The sequence below is a fragment of the Eupeodes corollae genome, chromosome 2 (assembly GCF_945859685.1).
Source record: "Eupeodes corollae chromosome 2, idEupCoro1.1, whole genome shotgun sequence".
Taxonomy (NCBI): domain Eukaryota; kingdom Metazoa; phylum Arthropoda; class Insecta; order Diptera; family Syrphidae; genus Eupeodes; species Eupeodes corollae.
This window is the reverse complement of record NC_079148.1, coordinates 151415893-151438463: the sequence shown is the minus strand read 5'-3', so window position 1 is coordinate 151438463 and position 22571 is coordinate 151415893. Positions and strand designations below refer to the sequence as shown.

Below are 22571 nucleotides of genomic sequence, written 5' to 3'. Positions count from 1 at the left end.
TAAAAATAAAGAAAATTAAAGATTCATGCGTCCCCTTGTGTGCTGCTCATGGTGCGGTCGCGGTGTTGTTGTTCCCATGGTACTGCTGGTGGTGCTGGTGCTGCTAATGCTGTTGTTGTTTTTGTTGTAAATCTCTGCGTTCTGCTGTGATTTTCGCTTCCCATAAATTTTTCTTCGATTTTTTCTGATTCTGAGATTCTGTTGTATATCGTTCGCCTCCCGCCTCCAACCGTGCGTCGAGAGATCGTTTAGCCGAAAAAATAACTTTTGTTTTTCAAAAATATTTCAGGGCATCTCTCAGTCTTGTAAAATTTTATTTTTACGAGAATTCTCGTGCGTCTTGAGACAAAAAAGAATAAAACAAGAAAAATACAAAAGAATTACCTAAAAACAAGGAAGATTTTATTTTTTCATTCTTCTTATGTGATATTTCTTCTCGTTGATGTTGTTTTTGTTATATCTTTTCTTCTCAATTCGATTCTCAATCCCATGCTCATCCTCATCTTAATCCTTATACACCCCATGCCGCGGCGGAATGTGTGGTTGGTGTCTTACTCTTGGTGATTTATTTCGGGAAATTACTTACTTCTTAAACAAAAATCTGTTTATTTGTTTAATTTGTGATCGAAGTTGTTGTTTCTATGATTATAAATAAAAAACATCTCAAACAAAAAAGACAAAATTGTTATTTTTGTACTGGAACTGGACTTTTTCGGGATTCTGTTGATATCGTTTCCTATCAACAAGAAAAAAGAAACAAAATTTGAATTGGAAAAATATCATAATTCCCCAAAACGAAGAAAGAATCCAAAAGGATCTTTAAAAAGGATGTTTTGTGTGTGATTTGTTGTTATTTTGTTGGTGAACAAAAATGTGAATAATTCAATTTTGAGAAATTTTTAATATTTTTATGTGAAAATCAAAAGTTTAAAGTTTTATTTATTTTGTTGATTTTTATCGAATTTCCACAGATAGGGACTTGGTAGGGATTCTGTGTAGTTTGTTTTTGTATTATTTTTTTTTATCGGAGAGGTTTCCACGCAGCATCCATTTTAAGTGCTAACAGATGAGGAATACTATCGAGTTGTATTTATTTAAAAACATAATTTTTGTAGGTACCTACCTCTTTTTAAAGGTTTTCTGTTTGAATTGATAGTTTAGTTTGAAAAAGTCTTTTGACTTTCAAGTAAAACTTTGTACTTTACTCCCTTTATAATTTGTTGATGACTTACAAGTATCTAATGTTTTAAACAAACTATTTTCGACTCAAAAATTGAAGCATCAAATTGTTAAAGATAGCCTTCATTTATAATTTTTAATTAAACCTTATTTTTAGACCAATTTACCTTTGTTGTCAAAATATCACAGTAACCTATATGTCTAAGTTTTGTTTTGTTAAAAATGGCTTGTTTACAAAAACTTCTGTTTACTGTCCTTTGCAACTTAAATGGTGTAAATTATGTTCAGATCCTCTTTTCGGAGTTTTAAAAGCTTTACAAAATGTGATTTATGGTCTACATTGAAAAAAGTGAGAAAAGATACAGGAACTTGTGTTACTTCTATCAAAATGACAGTTAATCATGTTTTTTTCATTCAACTGAAAGCTGAACTTTATTACTCTGATTTATTTATTTTCTTCACAACTTCATTTAAAGCTTTCTGTAAAAGGGTTCCTTGTCAATTTGGAAAACAACAATAAGTAATATTTCTTAACAATAGAAAATACAAATCGTGATGAACTTATAGCTTACTTGAGGAGTGTTTTGTAGACAATAATTTGTTAGCTACTTTTTGTACTATATACTTAAAGTAGAGATTTGCGAAGTAAAGTTCTGAATTTGAAAAACTCACTACTTGCCTTTGTCAGAAATGTCAAAAAGTACGGTCAAAGAATGAAGTTGACAGCAAATGAAGTCCCTTATGCTGCCTGAACCTGCCCATAGTTTTTGAAGTTCTTAAAGTGTTTTTATTAATATCATCTTCGTACTTCACTTCATAGAAATGAACCTGTTCCTAGTTCTTTTGTTGTGTGAATAGTATTTTCTTACAAGTAGCTAAGAATCTTGTTAATTTAATCGTTGCACTTGTCTCAATCATTAACTATTATGTGTCATTTTGCAACAATAAAATATAGCGAACTAAGAGACGAGTCATGCACAGACTCTATCTTAGCCATAGATACAGATTACAAAGCTTTTTAATTCTTAGTTTGAAATGTAGCTCCTTGTAATTATAAAATTGTTGCATCATTTGTATTTTTACGTTGTTATGAACAAAAGAGTAATTTGTTTGTAAAATCAATCTTATTTATGAATTGTGGTAAGATTATTCACTCTACGTTGGTACCTATCTTAGATTTGTCTCACGATCAGGTACGTACCTAGGAAGTTTAGGTACCAACATATATTTAGGGTTAGAAACTGTCGAAAAGATTTAAGTCATCTTAGTTTCACAAACAGGATTTCCGAGCAAAACTTTTGAGTTTTTGTTGTCAAAAATAAAGCTATATCTGTTTTTTAAAACGATAGTTCAATAAAGAGCTACAGAATGTGAGTTACTTCAAAGTAGATAGGAACAAAAGAACCTTGATAAATACCTTATACGCAATTTACTAAATAGATTTTTACTCGGTGCCTTGAAATTGTCACCCTATGTAAACATTTGACTGATACAAGTGCTGGCTTTTTATAAGTATTTTTACCTTATGTGTAAGATAGTCAGATCAGTCAATGATCTAACAAAAGCTGACAATAGCATTAATTGTATGTTCACACTCTTGGCAGACTCTTTGTCAAAGTTTTGCAATTTAATTGTCAGATGGTTATTTGCCAAAATATATGACAATAAAGTACTAAATTTACAGATTTCATTATTTAAAACATCTGACAATTTCAAACATTCATGTGCCAATGGCTGACACATAAATGACGTTTTCGTCACACTAAGTTTAAGTTGTATGACATTTTGTACTTTTTTAATGGCCGTTTTGAAAATATTAAAGATCTAAAGATTGACTCTTGTGGTCTTTAGTAAATCATTATTCCTGTTATGATAATTAGGAATAAGCCATGAATTTAAACCAAACCTTTAATCACTTTACCTTTTTAAATTCCTTAAATCAAAAATTCTCAAAACGAAGGACCTAATCAAAGTGCTCGCAAAGGATTTGTAAAGACAATAGCAAGAGACCTTTAAATGTGAACTTAAAGGGCTAACATTTAAACAGGAGTGTTTTTTACTAAGCTCTATTCAAGAACCTAGTTGCATTGAAAATCCATAACAATTTTGTTTGTTTTCAATCACTTATTTTCTAAATATTCACCCTCTTCACTCTTCACCCCCAACTTCCATTATTGTTTTACGTGTATTACTTATTAATAAACTATCATCTTTAAAATCTAGTAGTTCTGAAGTTGTTTTGATAAATCGACAATCGAAATAAGGGTCAAGGGTGATTGAAAATATTTGCCAACAAGTAACATGCTTTATTTTCTATTTTTATGATGTTTTATTTAAAAAGCAAAATCAAACAAACCTAAATAAAGCATTAAATTATTAGAGAATACAAAATTGGCAACCATTGTTATAATAAGTGAGTTAAAGAATATTTTGGCGCAATAGATAATTTTCTAAAACTTTTTATGCAATTATCAATTTTTTTTGAAATGATTTCAGGTAATGCTTCCTTGTTTTGCAATTAAATTCAAATTAGAGCCGAAACCTTTTGCTGCTATTTGGTCTTTCCACATATTAATAAAAAAATTGTAAATTAATATTTTCAAAATAAAATAAATAAATCAATTTCCAAATAAGATTCCCATCATGTCCTTATTATTTTAAAAAATCTACACTCATTTACTTGCCTACATTTAGATATGTACCACGTTCTGAAATCAATGGACAGGTACTATTAAGATACCTAAAAAAAAAAAAAATTATTGAATGTTTTGTGTTCCTTTAATGTTAAAATTTAAATGCACTTTCAGTTTTAATTCAAACATTTTCAAGGCGTGAAAATTCAGCACCATTTCTTACATTTTTCACTGAAACGCTTAAAATGTTCGATTCAGGTTAAAATTTCATTCAAAAGGCATTTTTGACAGTGTGTGGTATATTTTCAATAAAATTCTTTACAAATTTAAAGCTTCTTTCTTTAAAACTTTTGAATGACTACTTTTTTAAAATGTCTGAATTATGTAAATCTTTAAATGCGTTTGCCTAAAAATGATATATGTATTTCAATTTGACTGACTTGAATTTGTAATTCAAAAGAGTTATTAATTGACAGATGATGGTGATTTTGGTACTAAAAGAATTGAAGATTAATTGATTTTGTTAGAAATAGTTGTTTTTCAAAATCATAATTTGGCATACCCGCAATGATTAAGATTATTTTTTGACCTCAATAAGTCGTTAATATTTCAATATCATTTAGTCTTTTCTTACAAAACAAAATAAAGAAAAATCACCTGAATTTTCAGTGTCCACTGTGGTGAAGCTTCAAAATTTGCCTAAGATTACTTTTCAAATCTTCTTTCGTAATCATATTCATCACTTATTTTCCTCTTGATGTTCTAAAATAAAATTATTTAATTTCATTTGTATCACAATTCTTAAAATTCCAAACCAATCGTTTACACATGTTGCACAACAGGGTTTATCATAAAAATGAAAGCTCTCAATCTAAAACCAGAACACTTCTGAAAAGGCCTAGTGTTCTAAAAGCATCAATCAACTGAACTAAAATAAATTTGTAGATTGGAATATATTAGTTTCTGATAAAACATACTACACTCAATCTATAGGCCTCCATAAAAAAAAAAAAATTCAATTCAAACTCCATGTCTAACTACATCTTTCCATTAAGAAATATAAAATACTCTTGAAATACAATCACTTTAAAAATTTCTCATCCTCATCAAATTGAATTATCAAAATAAAAAATTATAAAAAAAAAACAGATACAATTTCCTAATCTCTAACTTCTACGCATACAAATACAAATGTTACAAACAATGTATTTATTCCCCGTATAAGTATTTATAAGATCAGCTTTATTGAACCTATAATGCTATTCAATGAGATAAGCCATCGTCGACGACACTCAAGTAAAAACACTTTCAGTTAAGTGCCCCATCGTGCTGCCATTTTCGACGTCGTCATTTTCATCGTGCGTCGGTCGGACGTCATCATCTTCGCGCCGGTCGCCGCTGACTCCGCGCCACTTAAAATCCGAAACAATAACACACAAAATTCAGAATTTTCCCTTTTTCTATCTAGTGTAGATTCTACTTTACTTAAATTTTCCCTACAAATTGTTTTCATTTTGAACTTCGAAAATAGTGTCATTGTTGTCTTTTCAAATCTTGTTTGCCCAATCTTTTAAGAAGACGTAAAATATATAGGTTATTCCCAAAGCTTTAAATTTTCAAAATAAAAGAAAGAACAAACTCAGGTAGAAGTGAAGGTACCTGAAATCCCTGTCCACTTCTTCGTTTCTTTCTAAAATATTTATGAATCAAATTGCATCATTAATAATAATAAAACAAACAAAAAACAACATACTAACACAAATTCCTCATCTGGCAACACTTGTTATTTTCCCTTTTTTCGTCTTTCCTTTTTTTTTTTTAAACATTCTACCCTTCCAACCATTAAGGGATGAACAAAAAAAAATGTTTTAAAAAACCCTGAATCTCCCACATGATGCAGAAGATTTTTTCAGCTGTAGGTATAGATATTCCCTCTAGTCTCTCTCGTACATATTTAATAGACCTCTTTTCTCTGTCGTGCGCGTTGGAGACGGATTCGGACGGAGAAGACCATCATAATTCGGGTCGTTTTTGCTTTCCTTTGATTCTCACAGGACGAACGAAAGAACAAACATCCACCCAAACAGCATCCACAGCACGAGCTCGAACTCGAGCGCCATCATCAGTTGAAATAAAAAGGACATTAAAAAAAAAACAACAACAACAAAAATAAAAGTACCTTACAATCTAAAATAGCAATAGAGCACACAGGACACAGAGGACTCACAGGACACAGCATCCCTCTTTCTGTTTCTCGCCATCATCATCGTCGTCGTCGTACTTTACTCAAACTCAAACAACCCCAATAAAAATAATAAAAAAAAGAAAACAACCCTCTCTCTCTCTTTCTCTTTGAATGGCAATGTTGTCAAATTTATTGTATTTTCCATCATTCACTTGTTCCTTCGTACACATACTTCTTCGTAATTGTTGTTGTTTTCTTTTATGTTGAAATTTTCCCTTATTTTCCTTGTTTTTTTTTTACAGTGTAATCCAAAAGTAATAAAGAAAAATATAAATCAAAATAAATCTTTGAAAATTTGTGCCAAAATATATATAAAAAAAAAATAAATAAAATATATTAAGAAAGTGTGGTGCGTACATAAAATATATAAATATATATAAAAAAGTGAAAATAAAAAGAAATAAATAAATAAATTACCCTCCAAGTATATTTAGAAGAAGGGAAAGTACAACTAAAGAAAAAATCGAAAGGATACCCAGGCATAAGACGAGAAAGCATCCTTTTTTCGCTGTTTGCCTTTACACATCGTTTCGCCGCCCCACCCCCTCTCTCGATACACGTATTGTATCGTAGTCGTCGTCCTAGTCGTCGTCTTAGTCGCCGTCTTAGCCGTCGTCGTCATCATCTTACAGTTACAAAAGTTACAGTCTTCGCTGTCTTCGTTTTCATCGACGACGTCATTTATACGAAAAAAAAAGGACATCCTTTGTAAAAGAAGCAAGTTTGAATATTTTGTTCATTCTTCTTCTTCATTTTCGTCTTCTTCAGTCTTCGTATTCTTATCGAGTCAACTTCTTCCCCCCCAAAGGTTAATAAAAAGCCGTCAAACTGTGGGGCTCAGGGGCATTTTTCCTTCCTCCGCAAGGAATGTATTATCCGGTAAGTTTTTATATTCCTATCTACATACACTTGTATACAAACAAAATCTATCTATCTATCTACTATTTCTAAAGGATCTGCATCCTTGTTTTATTTTTCTTCACTCTCTGGTCGAAAAGATAGGTAGGTAGGTGGTATATGAAGAGGAGGAACATATTGAATGCAGTAATATTTATCGTATCTTTTTGCCACTTCTTGGGAATAGATCAGAGGTTAGGTAAATGTTTGAGTAGCTCTTAAACTTAAGCCTAACGATGGTTATTTTTCGAGTTAAGGGTGGCGTTTATAGCATTCGATTCGACAATGAAAACGACGAAGACGAAAACCCCGCCGAAGGATAAGGGTAGAAAATGATGGAAAATTTTTATTGGAGTTTTGTTCTACTAAAGTAGATACTATGTAGGTAGGTTAGATAGGTACTGAGGTAAGTATCCATCCATCAAAGAAAGTGTTGAGGAATATCTTGTGTAGATTAAGTGTTAGCACTTATCGTCTTCGTTGTCTTCGTCATGAATAAAAAAAATATTAAAAGCTACTTTTTAAAGGTTCACAATTTGTATAGCTTAAAGTAGGTATAAACAAATTTTGAATGAATCCATAACTTATCTTTCTACCGACTTCTCACTTCTCCTATTGACTCTATTTTGTATGTCTTGTAAGTAAAATGCATCATATTAGTTACAAACAAATGTACATATATGTTTTTTTTTATACATTGTGTTAAAATCTTGCAATAAAAATAGACATTTTATTCACATAACTGTTGTTGTTATGAATTTAATGAGCTTTGTCGGATCTATATGTTTTTATTTTTCTTTCCATCTTGATTTTCTTATTGGAGGGGTCTTAGCGGGCTATTTCTGATTAATCAGCTACACTTTTGCATTTTATACAACCGATTGCGTAGTTATGAGTATTATTAGATGAATGGAAAATAGCTTTTTACAAATGGGGGTATAATTTGTTAAAACAGTGCTATGAATTTATGAGTTAGGTGAAAGAAGAAATAATGAAACAAAAGTTATGATGCGTTTGATTGCATTCTATTTATGTATGCATAACATATTATTATTTTGTTCAGTTTAATTGTATCATTGATTTGTTATATAGTCTGTACTTTTATATGATTGGAGAGACTTGAGTTGAAAATTTAAACTGTTTTAATTTGAAAATGTTAGCAGAAGAAATAACAATATCAGTGATAATAAATATGGAGAAAATGTTAATGGTTGCTATCGGTAATGAAATGTATTAGCATTTAACACTCATCATTTTGAGCTTTTAATTTTGAATTAGTTTCTTTTAAAAGAAAGCAAAATAATAAAAACTAAAGGCATACACATGTTTCAGTCAAATGCTCTTAAAAAAGGTGTTTTTTTAAGAGCCTAAGAACTTTAAAACGGAATAAAGCAAAGATCGATTTTTTAAATGATTGTAATACAATAACAAATTCGAATCTTTTCGCTTTTCTTAATCTTTGAGTTTAAAGAGAGTTTTTCGACAAATATTTTATATTAATTTTGTTGCTTCAAATGGTTGAAAATCTTGCAACGCTGTGGGTGGCAAAGTTATCATTAAACTTGGGTCATCATTTTAGAGAGACGAGTTCATATAATGCTTTTTATTGATTTATAGAACAGTGCGTTGAATATCGTTCACCACTTCACCTGCTGTTCATCGACTTCGAGAAGGCTTTACGAAGGAGAGGTATACCAGAAAAAAAATGATAGATTGTCAGATGATTTTAAAATCCGTAGCGGAGTCAGGCAGGGCTGTATTTTGTCACCAATGTTGTTTTTGTTGGTGATAAGCGATGTACTGATCAAATGACAACAAGTGTGGAGAGAGAAGCAGAAGCTGTAGGGCTGAAAATTAATTCCGGCAAAACAAAATTGATGGTTAGTGCGATGGACTGTCATGCGAAATGTCTTGGGTTCGACCCCTGCCTATGCCACCTACAATTTTTTTCACGGGTACTTCCTCTTGCGAGGAATTGATAAATTCTCCAAGAGGAATTCTTGTCATGAAAAGTACTTTCTCGAATTTGCCGTTCGGATGCGGCTTAAAACTGTAGGTCCCTTTCATCCCTGACAACGGTGCTCGCACACAGGAATGGTTGAGAGTTGTCAGTCACTAAGCCCTCGTTCTCAAACGGACTGTTGCGCCACCTAATTTATTTATTTATAAAACAAAAATGATCAGCCTCGGAACCCGACCGTCGCATCGTCTCAAATAAATAAAGTAGAGAGCTTACAATACCTTGGAAGTATCGTCTCCATAGAAGGCAGAACCGAACAAGACGCCATCTGCTGCATGGGCAAAACAAAAGCGGCGTTTGATATGTTGTCGAAAATTTGGAGGAATAACTCGTATCAGCTTAAGAAAAAAGCTATGACCGTTTCGCTTAAATGTTGAATCTGTGCTTCTTTATGCGTGAAACACTTGGAAGGTTACTTCAGCCATTACAAGAAAGCTGCAAAACTTCGTGAATAGATGTCTTTGTAACATTTTCTGGCCAAATGAATACGAAATAGTAAGTGGCAATGGATTGCACATTAGCTTCGAAAAGGTAACGACTGCATTGCAGGCCAAGCAATGCAGTGAAATCCGCTCACAAAAGAAGGAAAAAGATCTGAACGACCGAGAAGTAAAGTAAAAGTTTTAATTGATTTGTCCTTGAATTTCTGAAGAGATCGCCAGCGAAAAAAATTACTCAGGTTAAAAAAGCTAGCGCTCAAAGCCATTCATTTTTTTTTCTTCAGCAAATCACTTTTCAAACTTGCTTTCCACCAAACGATGTCATTTGTTGCATTAAATTGAGAGGTTGAAGCCCTCTTATTCAACTTTTTCTAAGCCTGGGGTAACGAATCAAGCCATGTGGCCGCTAAGGGATAAACGTAATTTTTGATTAAAGTTTGTACCATTGCATGTCAAAAAAAAAAACCAAAGCCTCAAAATCAATGGTATCTTACCTACTTACTTACTTAAGGTGGCGCTACAGTCCTGTGTGAACTAGGTCCTCACCCATAACAAACTTCTCCATCTAGCTCAGTCCCTAGCTAGATGTCTCCAGTTTCTCGATCCAAGTTGGGTGAGGTCACCTTCCACTTGTGCGCGCTACCTGATCCGCGGTCTTCCTCTACTGCACTGTCCTGTGGACTACGTCGCTGTACAGCCCGTACAGCTCGTCGTTCCATCTTCTCCTCCACTCCCCTTCGATGCATACGAGACCGTAGATCACACGAAGAACTTTTCTCTCGAACCGACCCAAGGTGCTTTCATCCGCTTTTGTCATAGTCAATGCTTCTGGACTGTATAGTCAGACGGGGATGATAAGAGTCTTATATAGCAACACTTTGGTCCCTCGAGAGAGGACTTTACCACTCAATTGCTTTCTTAGTCCAAAGAAACAGTGGTTAGCAAGAGTTATTCTGTGTTTGATCTCAGCGCTGGTGTTATTTTCTGCGTTTACAGCTGAGCCTAAGTAGACGAAGTCCTTGACTACCTCAAAGTTACGTCTGTCGATGGTGACGTTTGGACCAAGACATCGGTTTTGTATGTCCTTTCTTGACGACAGCATGTACTTTGTTTTGTCCTTATTAACCGTTTAACCCATTTTTTTCGCCTCTGCCTCAATACTCACAAAAGCCCCATTGACATCACACTGAGTTCTTCCAATTATGTCAATGTCATCAGCATATGCCAGTAATTGGACAGACTTTTGAAAGATAGTGCCTCTATGTTTTCAAGCACGATGTTAAAAAAATCACATGCCAGCGCATCACCTTGTCCAATTGTATCGTAACCTTAAAATCAAAAGCTTTCCTGCAGCTGGTCCATGAAACCACTTATGCCTTAAGTCAGCTTAAGATAAAATGGAGAATGAAGTGGCTCTAAATTAAAAAATCAAAATTTGTCCAAAAAAAGTTTATACTTTGATTATAAGTAAATACTCACATTTATTTTTAGTATTTACTTTATTTTTATGAATACCAAAATAAGTAAAAGCCTTTACTGTCATTCATGCACAACACTGAAATAAGATCCCAAGTACCTTAGAAACTTATTTCTTAAAATAAAGAAAGGGGTTGTTATGGAAGATGGAAAAAATTCTGTATGAAAGTTTATTCACAATAACGACCAATTTTTGAATTAGATTTCACTATTTAAAAGCTAAGTTCAGTAATTGTAATGTAAATTATGTCACTTATTTCTTTTTTGGACTTTTATATGACTTAGCCCAAAAAATCTTAAATTTAGCCTCCGTTATCAAAGAAGTGTATTTTTCGAAAGGATAAATGATATTTGGTTCATACATGGATAAGTTGAGTAAGCTGAAGTTCCCAGAATTGAATCGGATATTACCTAACTCTCTTAGACCTTAGCATATCGAGGTCGGAAACAATATAAAACCCTATAAAAAATTGAAAATATGTGGTGCCTAAAGTTGGTAGAAAAATACCCAAATTCTTCCTTAAATTTGTTATAATTGTGTTGATAGCGATGCAGTTGATGATTTTGAAAAAGGTTTGCAAATAAAACGTTTTGATAACTTGCTATTTAAGCTTCAACAATGCAAAGTAGTGTTTAAAATCTTAAAGCACCCTTTATATCCTGCTTATAGTGAACTTGTTAAAAAATAAGCATTTTTAATACAAGTTAGTTTTATGAAAAATCAACGCATAAGCGCCGTGGAAGTACAACTGAGAATATAGCTACTGTAGTCTGTAGTGTAACCCAGGTTTTTTTTACAACAAATTCCACAGTAAATATCATTTTGGAAACCATTTTCTTGAAAATTCTACTTTTGAATAGTTTGTATTTAAAAGGGAATTTGTTTGGGAAAAAACACGTTCTTTTTCAACGCCACGTGAATGATAACTTTGATACAAGACCTTAAAGATGATTTATGATATTATTTTTTTTGATAACAGTAGACGGCTTTTAAATGATACCGTTTTTCATACCTTACTTAGAAATGAAAACATCAACTATTAATTACTAATTAATTAATTTGTAAAGCAAACAAATTGACCAACTATTTATTCAGCTAGAATATTTTACAAACAAACAATGATACCTCCTTCAAAGTAATCTCACACTACGAAGTATAAAATTCTAGATTCCTGCTCAATTTTTTGGAGAAATCCATACAACAGTTCAAAAAAATACAAAACAAAATAAGTATAATTGATTTTTGACTCAAATATCTTGTGAACACATACGTATTGACTTTAAACTCATTTCACTCCATTAAAAAAATAGTTTTTATAAAATCTGGAAAAATTTTCAGAAAAATCTAATAGAAAGATTCTGGAAAAACTCCATACCAAAAAAAAAAACACATTAAACATTAATTTTGTATAATATTCAAATGTTAATTTAACTATTACAAAAAATATGATTCTTGATTTTTTTAAAGGCATCAATATGATATCCAATTTGGAGTGTAACCTTCTTAATTCCTCGTATCCAAAGGTCCTAGAAAATCTCGGTATTAAATTTAAGCGGTCTTTGTGTTAGTTTTTCTAAAAGAAAAAAAGATGTACATACAAAGATTAGTTAAACTTTGTTAAACCTTCCATTGACAAGCTATTCAAATGTTTACTCCTAAGCACTCTTACTTGTTCCCGGTGGCGAGACTATTAGTTGCTAGATATAGTTCCATTAGTACTTTTATCTTCTAATAGATGGTTAATTAAGCATAATTGATAATTGATAGACATCGTCATGTAAACGTTAATTAGTGACTTCCATCAAATTTCAACACCAAACATCGACTATTACAAGAAATTAAACGAAACATGTAGATACATGTTGCATTTATGGAAGTCAAGACCTCTAATTTCCATCTGCAATAAGCTTGTTACTTTAACATTACTTAACTTCCACATATAAAGGTTATCCATCAGATATAACTATAAAACGCTTTATCAAAGATATCTTAACGTGCATACCTCCAGGTACCTGCTATTGCTTCCTAACCATCAGCTACTTAGTTATTCTTCAAGTGTCTTCCATATACAATATTATAATGTGATACCATTGGTCTGGTCTTTCACCTTAAAAAAAAATTAAATCAATTTCATTTTCAAAGAATTAAGTAATTTCTTATTTTTATTCAATGTCTTCCTCCAAGTCTTTGGCATCTTTATTGCTTATTTGAAATTAACTATATGCAAAACCAAGTGCTTGCAGAAAACCAAATAAATCCTCACTTAAAAAAATTAAAGATTGTCTCAATTGATTACATTTTTTTTAAATGACATTAAAATAATGATGAAAGAGATGAAATAAAATACAAAGAAAAACATTAAAATTACCATACCTCATAAACTATACTCGACCAAAAGACAAAAAGTCTAATGAAATAAAAGTGGAAACAATCCAACAAAATAAAGAAAAACTTAAAAAAGTACCTAACCGACCAACGACCTGAGAGGCACACGAGCTATTTACTATTTTTATTTAAAAAAAAAAACTTGAGATACTTTTATTCATTCTGAAAATTAAAAAACGAAACAAAACGGAAATTAAAAGCCATATTTCTATTTCTGGTTAAATTAATTCAAATTTTTTGTCTGGTGTCTTCTTCTCTGATGAAATGTTTTAATAGTTTTATGAATTTAGGAAATGTTGTCTAATTTGTTGTTTTTTTTTTTAATGTGATGAAATTCTTTATTAAACAAAAAAACAGGCCTAAATTCTATTTTGTGTTTCCAACTCCATAAATATGACATTTTTATGCGGAAATACATAATTTTATGAGTCACAGTCGGTATAATTTTTTCTTATGCTAAATTTTAAATATTTGTTTTTGTTCTAATTTCAAATCATGTGTCACTTAATTTATTCTTTATTTTCTGTTTTGTTTTTGAAAGAAAAGAACAAAAAGTTAAATGAGGGGAGACTCTTTAAACTTTTTTAAAAGAAGACAAAACAAAACTCGGCGTCACAAAACACAAAAATATGTATAAAATTTAATAAATCAAAAAATATGAAACAAAAATTGAAAGTGATTGAGATTGATGAGGATTCCTTTCGAGACTTCTATCTACCAAAAATTATGTGGCAGACTGTTTCTTCATTTCTCATTCTTTCTCTATCGGGGTCTATGTGTGCGTCTGTTCCCGGCTGTTTCTTAATTCTTGTTTCATTTCTTTGTTTTTGTTTATTTTAAAATTTTTCAAAAACATGTTTTATAAGAAATTTTTCACAAAAATTCATCATTCAAGAAAATGCGATCAGCAAAGAAAAACGAGAAGAAAATTTTGAAATTATGAGATATTTGTGTGTATGTATGTTTAATTATAAAACTAAAACTCATGTCCCAACACCCTGAGTCATAAAATTTGAATTCAACCCTAATTATGGGAAAAACCATGATGGTAACGTCATATGTCAGTTGCAACTAATGTGCACTGGTTTAATGAGAAAACTAAAATAAAAGATTCCAATTGAAGAATCTTTATGAACACAAAAAAAAGATGTATCTTAATGCACTGGAATGGGATGAAATACATCATGAAAAAAATAAAATAGAATGCTGGTTTCCACACATGTGTTTCCATTTGGGTGCGGGCATGGAACTCCTTGAGAAAATTTATTTTTACAGTTTCGGTCAAAAAAATAGTACTCGAAATACTTTTAACGATATGTTGGAAGAGCTTCTTGGGAAGACTTCAACATTCTGAACTGTATGTAATACGCTTACAAAATTATTCGTAATGTAAAATTAAAGGGTGTTTTTTAGAAGTATAGAGCCTATTGGCTGTGTTCAATCTCTTGATCGATAAGGTGTATGGGATAGATGGATATTTAGATACCTTATTGAAAGAGTTGGATAGCCTGGAAGTAAAACCTAGCATATTGGTCATCTACAACACGAGAACAAATTAAGTCAATTTGGAAGTTTAAAAAAATAGATCATAAGTACCTTCTAAAATTCGGAGGCAAATAGCTTATTCATCGTCTATCATGTACAGAACATCCTCAAATACAACTTCAACTAACATTTTAGTTTATCAACAAATACAAAAAGTTAAATCAATTCTCAAGTTTCTTGAAATTCAACTGTGTTGAATCAGCTGTTCTGTCAGATACCTACTTACCCCAGACATTTTAGGATACCTTTGGATTCCTTTTTTGACATCTCAGCTGATTTTGATCAGCTGTTATTTTACACGTACAACACTAAAAAAAGGTATTCGGATACCCTATCTGTCTGAGATTGAATGCAGCCATTGTAAGGGACGAACATCTTGGAAGCTGTCAAGTTTTTTATTTTGGTTTGGAATTTCAACACGAACAAACTGACTTCTGAAAAACGTTTTCAAATTGTGCAAAATTATTTTAAAAATCATTATTCTATTCGAAACTGGTATCACGCATTTCGTCCATTTAACGGTCATCTTCTTTTTGGCTAAATGGATACGTCATTAAACAAAACTGCCGTAATTTAGATACTGTTTCATCCAAAAAAGCTGTATGACGTGCTTTATGGGTTAATGAAATAATTTGTTCGTACTTCCTTAAAAAAAAGTGCTGACCAAAACGGTATAGCTAATTGCGACTACTTTAGAACCCTTATTTTCTATGGAGCTATGGATTCAACATATCACAAACGTTTGGTAAACTTATAGTTTCACATTATGGATCAGTGAATAAACCTCTAATATCATGTGATTTAACGCAGCATCTTGACTATTTTCAATGGGGTTATGTAAAAGCGCTAGTCTATGCCGAAAAGCCTAAAACAATTGACCACTTGCAGGACAATATTTACTGTGTTATCGCCTCGAATTAAAAAAGTCATCCAAAATTGTACCTTCAGATTAGACTTCGTCCAAGAAGCCAAGAAGTTCACATTATTAAATGACCTTGCGCACTCGACGGGCTAAGAATCACTGGTCAACAAAATTACTTTTTTTCTATCAAGATAAAATTGTATTGAATTCTAATCTGGGCCTAAAATTAATTCTTCTTTCACACCAAGGTTATAAAATATGCCCCTTAAAACATTTTAAAACCACCCAAAAACAGTGTTTTTACGACTAAAGTAAAACAAAAAATTGTTCTCAACAATAAGTTCTATTTTTAAAGTAAAATTCTTATAGATCAAATCATTTCAATATCTCACTAACTTTCTCTTCTCTTTAGTAATAAGTTTTCTTTTGATTTCACATGAAGTTTTGATGTTGTTTCTCAAATTCTAAAAATACTTGTTTTCAACAATGTTTTTATATTTTTCCAAGAACTCGATGTTGGATTTTTGTGCAGAGGACATATTCATTACAAAAACAAGCATTCAATTCATTTCCTTTTGAATTTTCCTTTTTTAAACCGTTTTTGCATAAATGGTTTAGAAATTCTTTAAGATTTATAGGAAAAGAAATCTGAGAAAATAGTTTTTTTTTTGTAAATTTTACGGAATACTATAAATATTTGAACAGAATATTGAAAATAAGGATTACAGATTTAGAAAAACTCTAGATTTTTATTAAAAAAAAAATACTTCACCAATTTAAATAAGATAAAAAATTCAGTTTTTTTCGAGTTTTAAAAAGTAATATCTCATAATTCTGATGTGATTAAGTAAATTTGGAGTCAAATTTGAATTAAGGGTATCGAAACTCATCGGAAAAATAGTATTCTTGTCGATCAATGAAATCTTTGATCTAAGGCAAGGACGGGAAAGTCTCCATGCAAGTCAAGTAACGATAAAGAACTCTGATCTATCGTTAACAAATTCTATTGAAATCGATTCCTGATACTTAATTTCAACAGTTAAAACACGGTCTTGTATTTAAAAGACATTAGACGAAATATTGGTTTGAATCACAAATTTAACGAATTAATAGATATATGTATACCAATTTTTTGATTAAAAATGTGCATCTTCCAAAAATGTTAAAATGCCTTGGAAACTTCCTGATTGAAATTGTTTAGAGGCTTCAATTTTATCCATTTCACAAAGTTGATAATGTTCTGTGATGCTATTTTTTTGACCGAAGCTGTACATATATGAGTGTAGAACTATACCCTTAGCCATTACACTCTTTCACATAAGAAATAAGTAAAATAAAAAAAGAAAAACGAAATGAAAACGAAAACGACAGTCATATCGTCGAGAATGTGCGCGTAATTAAAGCAGAGGAAGAACCAATTTTTCTCAACAAAAGAAGAAAAGGGGAAAAATTATGGAGGACCAGAACTCAGAACCCAGAACCAGAACACATACAACTCTCCAAACAGAAAGCGAACATCATTTCAGGATTCCTTTTTATTTTATATGCATTGGCGGTGGCGGTGGATGGTGGGATAATTACACAGCCATCGCCATCGCATCGCTAACTCACCGGAATGGGAAATGGACTAAATACACACATACATATATATTTTTTAAGCCAAGGTATTATCATCAATAGAGAGCAACAAAATACACACATTCAAGTCCCTAAGACTAGGTATATACATTATACCTACGTTCAAAAACTCCACTCCTGATGGTAAGTTGGAGGGACAAGAACAAATAAAAAAAAAAGGAAGAAAGAAAGAAAGAAAGAAGTGTACAAAAAACCAACATTAGTCCTGTGACAATCAACATTTTAATTATCTGTACAAATATATCCTTGCACACAGTTCCTTTAGAAAACTGGGTGAGATGTGTAGATACTAATTTGGCAAACAATGTGCTGAATAGACAAGTAGCTCTTATTCTTCTTAGAGTTTTGAGTCTTCTTTTTTTGTTTCAATATTTCTCATTTCCGGACGACATCATTATCTTACGTCTTTTATGGTTTAGTTTATTTTTATTTTTTGTTTCCTGTTAGTACGTACCTAATTGAATTTAAGATTAATTGATTAAGTTGAGTTTAAAACAAATACAAACAATTAAGAAATAAGAACCAAACGACGACTGTGCTAATGGAATCTTGATGTTAGTGACTTTAAATAAATTTTCAAAATCATGCTTTCAACTTTGTATGGATTTTGCAGGTTTTTTTTAAAGTTTTTTTTTTTTTAACTTTGTTTCTGTGAAAATGATGTGGAAAAAGTTGTTTTTATGAGACTCTACTAGAAGATTGTTTTGGTCAAAAGAAAACTATTTAGGATAAGTTTTTTTCTTTTAAGAACTTAGTCATTTAAAAGCTTTTTTTTCTAAAGGAAGCTAATTTCCTATTTATTCCAGAGTATCGTTATATGAAAAATATTCTCCCAATATTCTCATCTTCTCTGATAATCAATCTACTTTAAAATCATTCGACTCTGTCTTAATAACCTCAATAAAAGCCAGAAGTTGAAAATTCAACTTATTTCGGTGGCGGGTCATTGGGACATTGTAGGTCAATAAATTTAACATCAGAAAACCTCTAGCTACTTGTAAACTTATGCTAAAGCATGTTACCATAAGGAAAGCAAAAACAAAGATGACCTAATACAACACTTGTCGGTCAACTAAAATAATGTTGCCAATGCTTGATGCTAAACTCTCTAAGCAACTTATTTCAGATAGTATAGATAGAGTCCTAAGAGGGCACTACTTAATGGGTAGGTATGCTTTACGACTCGAAGATTTTTTAAGAAGCTGTGTGGATGAGAGAAAGAGGTTACAGACTTTTTATGTTCATGTTCTGCCCTATCACAAAGACGAATACTACAATTTGGAGACTCTTACTACAATGATCCTAATCATCTAAGAAATTCCGACTGCAATTGTCTAAAACATTTAATATCTAGCTTTAAATGATTCATTTAGTAAGGTTGACCGTAAGATGCTTGTAGTATCCAACGGACCAACTATTGGTTTAAAAGTGTTGGTTTTCTCCTCAACATCCACCCTATTTTAACCTTACTTAACCTTATATTTAGAAAACAATAGATTTTGGTTTTATTATGAGGGTTTTGATCACTTTTCAGGATTGTAATGTGAGAAATGTCAAAATTCTGTATTTCTGTTGGCCAATTGTTTCAAAATTTTGTAAATAAAATACATTTTTTTTTAATTATTGTTGATCATTTTTTTCTTATTTTAAATAATACCCGTGTTTTGTTGGAAAATCTATCAAAAGTAAAGTAGGATTCTACAAATCAATCTGTTACTTTTGAAATTTTTTAGTTTTGTAATTGAAAATGGACTAACTGGCCTTATTTTGTAAGAGGAAACAATAGAAAAGATAACTAAGTTTTGCTATGTTTCCACCAAAGGTTAATCTAAGTTTATATTAAATCTTTTTGGTGTTTTTAATTTTTTTATTTGATTAAAACAAAACTATATTTTTTGTAGACAAACATAAAAAAAAGACCATAATGCATTGTCTGTAAAACCAACTCCTCCACACAGGTTTTTCTTCACAAATTTTGACTTGGCTCCGATCCCCGACCGGAATCGAGTCGAATCTAGCTCATTTCATTTCATCCAGGTATATACAAAATTAAGGCAAGCTTCAAACCGTCTTCAACACCACATGTTAATGTAGTAGTCTACGAACAAACCCCCTTCTTGAAGTTCTTATTTTATGTCAATGCTTAATGTCAATTTTTAATTTTTCACAAAAGTTTCTTCTGACAGATCTTCGTTCAGTTGCACCAAATGCAAACATTTTGCTACTGCCAAAAAAACACGGGTAATAAATACAAAAATCGAGTTCTGGCTTTTATTTCTTGCAAAATTTAAGGAACAGAATAATTATCAGTTTGTCTTTGACTCAGACTTGATCTTTCTTCGAACACATTTTCAAAATTTTAAGACCAATTTGTTTGCTTTTAAATCTTACCTAATTTTCTTTACACTCGCTCAGTGCTCAAACTTTGAGCATTTAAAAAGTTGTTCAAACCTCTTTAGGAGGTGCAAAACACTGTTTTAGAATGCAATTTGTTTGTGATACAGAATTTTGAAATATCGGTTATTTTTTAAGATCTTGAGAACCTTAAATAAAAATATAAGACTTAAATCTGGTACTAGTCGATGAGTCCAATCTTTACTACTTTTTCCAATAAAACTATCCGATTTGCGGCAATAATGGCTTGAATATGCCTTTCAGTGCTTAACACTCTGGATATTTTGCATAAGCCAAGGATTTGTCATAAAGCCATAATAGAAAGTCGTTAAGTACCACGAACGAAGGGCCAGATGACAGGGCTTGAGGGTTGTTTTCGATCCATAAAAGCCAATTTCGCTTTTGGAACCATAAAATGGACGGAGTCCTCTATGAAAAAAATAAATGTCAACACTTTGGAAGTGTTCTTCTGGCAGTAAACAATTCATGGTAAATTGCCAATCCTTACTGAACAGAAATTTAAACACATTTTGACATTTTTAACTCTCAAACCATAAGCAACAACCATAGAAACTTCTTATGTAGCTATAAAAACACCCATTACAATATTGTGCTGTACAGTATTTTCTTCTAACATCATCTTTACGTGCAATATCCTGAGCTTACAGTGTTTTGGAATAAAGAATAAACAATCTACAGCATTAGGACCAAAACGTACCATATAGAATTTGTAAGTGTATTTTTTGACACGCTGAATATTTCCAATGTTGTAGCTTTTTGTAAGCTATTGCTCTAATTTTATTTAAGTCAAGTCAAATTTTGTTTGCAAAACTTTCCTACAACTCTATTCAGTTGCATTTTTCCTCGAAAATACGTAAAGGGCTTTAATTCAAAATATGCTAAATATTTCAAACGCTTCTTAGTATACTTTTCTAGAGGAAATATTTCTGATATTTGAGTAAAACAAATATTTATTTATTTATTTATTCATTCATCTATCGATTCTCAATCTTACAGATTGCTTAAAACTAATATAAACTTAATTCATATTTACATTTTCACTTAATTGCAATTTAAATACATTTCTTTCAAGACTTATATCTAAATTAAATTTAAGTTCATTAAATAATTTCATACATCTTGTGAATGGTTCATTACAACCGTAATTATATCTATGCAAGGGGATATAAAACAAATGTCTTGATCGGATATTTCTTCCTGGAACATAGATATTTAAGAGATTTAGCGAAATAGGGCATTTTATATGGTAAGACAATATATCATATACAAACATCACACAATTTACAAGGCGCCGATTTCTCAGCGTAGATAGACTAATCAGCGCACATCTGGTGGAGTAAGTTGGCATTTCGGGTAAATTCCATTTTAATTGTCGAACCATAAATCTAGTGAAAGATTTTTGAACTTTTTCAATTCGATCTTTTGAAACTGTGTAAAAAGGATCCCATACCACTGAAGCGTATTCCAAGTGTGGGCGGACGAGAGAAGATTAAACTGCTTTAATTGCGTAAGGATTAGAAAACTCTAAGCAATTTCTTTTTAGGAAACCTAGCATTGAGTTTGCCTTTGCCACTATAAAATCTACATGAAGGGAAAAATTAAGCTTTTCATCAAAAACAACACCAAGATCTTTTACTTCAGATCGTCTTTCCAATGCAGTGTTTGAAATGTCATAGTCATAAAAAATAGATGTTCTTAACCTAGAAAATGAAAAAATAGTACATTTTTTAGTATTAAGTACAAGAAAATTTTGTTTGCACCAATCTACGATTTTATTTAGATCGCTTTGGATATTAAGGCAATCATTTATGGATTTCACTGTAGAAAAAAGTTTGAAATCATCAGCAAATAACAAACCCGTTGCATATTGCAACAATAACGGTAAATCATTCACATAAACTAAAAACAACAAAGGTCCAAGATGGCTTCCTTGAGGAACACCCGATGAAACCTTTATTATTCTCGATGAATAGTCTGAAATTTTTACTATTTGTCTCCTATTGACTAAGTAACTGGAGATCCACTGCAGAAGGGTTGAATGAAATCCAAAATATTTAAATTTTTTTAAAAGCTGCATGATACAAAGGCTATCAAATGCTTTCTGAAAGTCCATGAAGATAACGTCAACATGAGAACCGGATTCTAAAGCATCGGACACATATTTGGTAAACAACGACAAATTTGTAGTTGTTGACCTACCACTTACAAATCCATGCTGACAAGGAGATATAGATTCTTTTATATAAAAATAAATTTTGTTTTTAACAATGAGCTCGAAAAGTTTTGGTATAGCAGAAAGTTTAGAGATAGCACGATAATTTTCAATTTTATGTTTCTGTCCAGCTTTAAAAATGGGTGTTATATATGAAATTTTCCAATCATCCAGAAAAATTCCAAGAGAAAGAGATATATTAAAAATTATTTGAAGTGGCCTAGCTAACGATAAACATTTTTTGATTACAAAAGAAGGAATACCATCCGGACCCGCATTCAAACTTGGATTTAGTTTTAAAATTCCTTCCATTATATCTTCAAAAGACAAGAACAGATTACCCAAATTCATATTTGAAAACGATATTTCTTTATCTTCAGTATCCGGAATAAATACTGTAGAATGATCTTCATACACAGTCTCAAAAAAGGAAGCAAATAAGTCACATGTAGAAGCTAAATTAGAAGAGATTTGGTTATTATATTCCATATTAGTAAATACTCCAGAATTTTGTTTTTTTGAATTTATAAAAGCCCAAAATGCCTTTGGATTTCTTGTAATTTGCGATTGAATATTAATCATATATTGTTTATACAGAAATCTATTAAGAAAATCATATTCAC

General features: G+C 31.4%; 1 protein-coding gene across 18 annotated transcripts in view; it reads left to right on the top strand.

Moving 5' to 3' along the window:
- LOC129946217 (RNA binding protein fox-1 homolog 2-like) overlaps positions 1-22571 on the top strand; it is a 453881-nt gene that overhangs the window by 125166 nt on the left and 306144 nt on the right. For 16 of the 18 annotated variants that reach the window (XM_056056321.1, XM_056056331.1, XM_056056315.1 and 13 more), the window contains exon 2: positions 6300-6936. The exons of 1 other annotated variant lie outside the window; for it this stretch is intronic. In XM_056056321.1, the coding sequence (XP_055912296.1) occupies positions 6925-6936 (12 nt within the window). In that variant the 5' untranslated portion in view covers positions 6300-6924. Of the gene's footprint in view, positions 1-553; positions 874-6299; positions 6937-22571 lie in introns of those variants that run through there. One more of the 18 variants, XM_056056317.1, reaches the window with a different exon arrangement.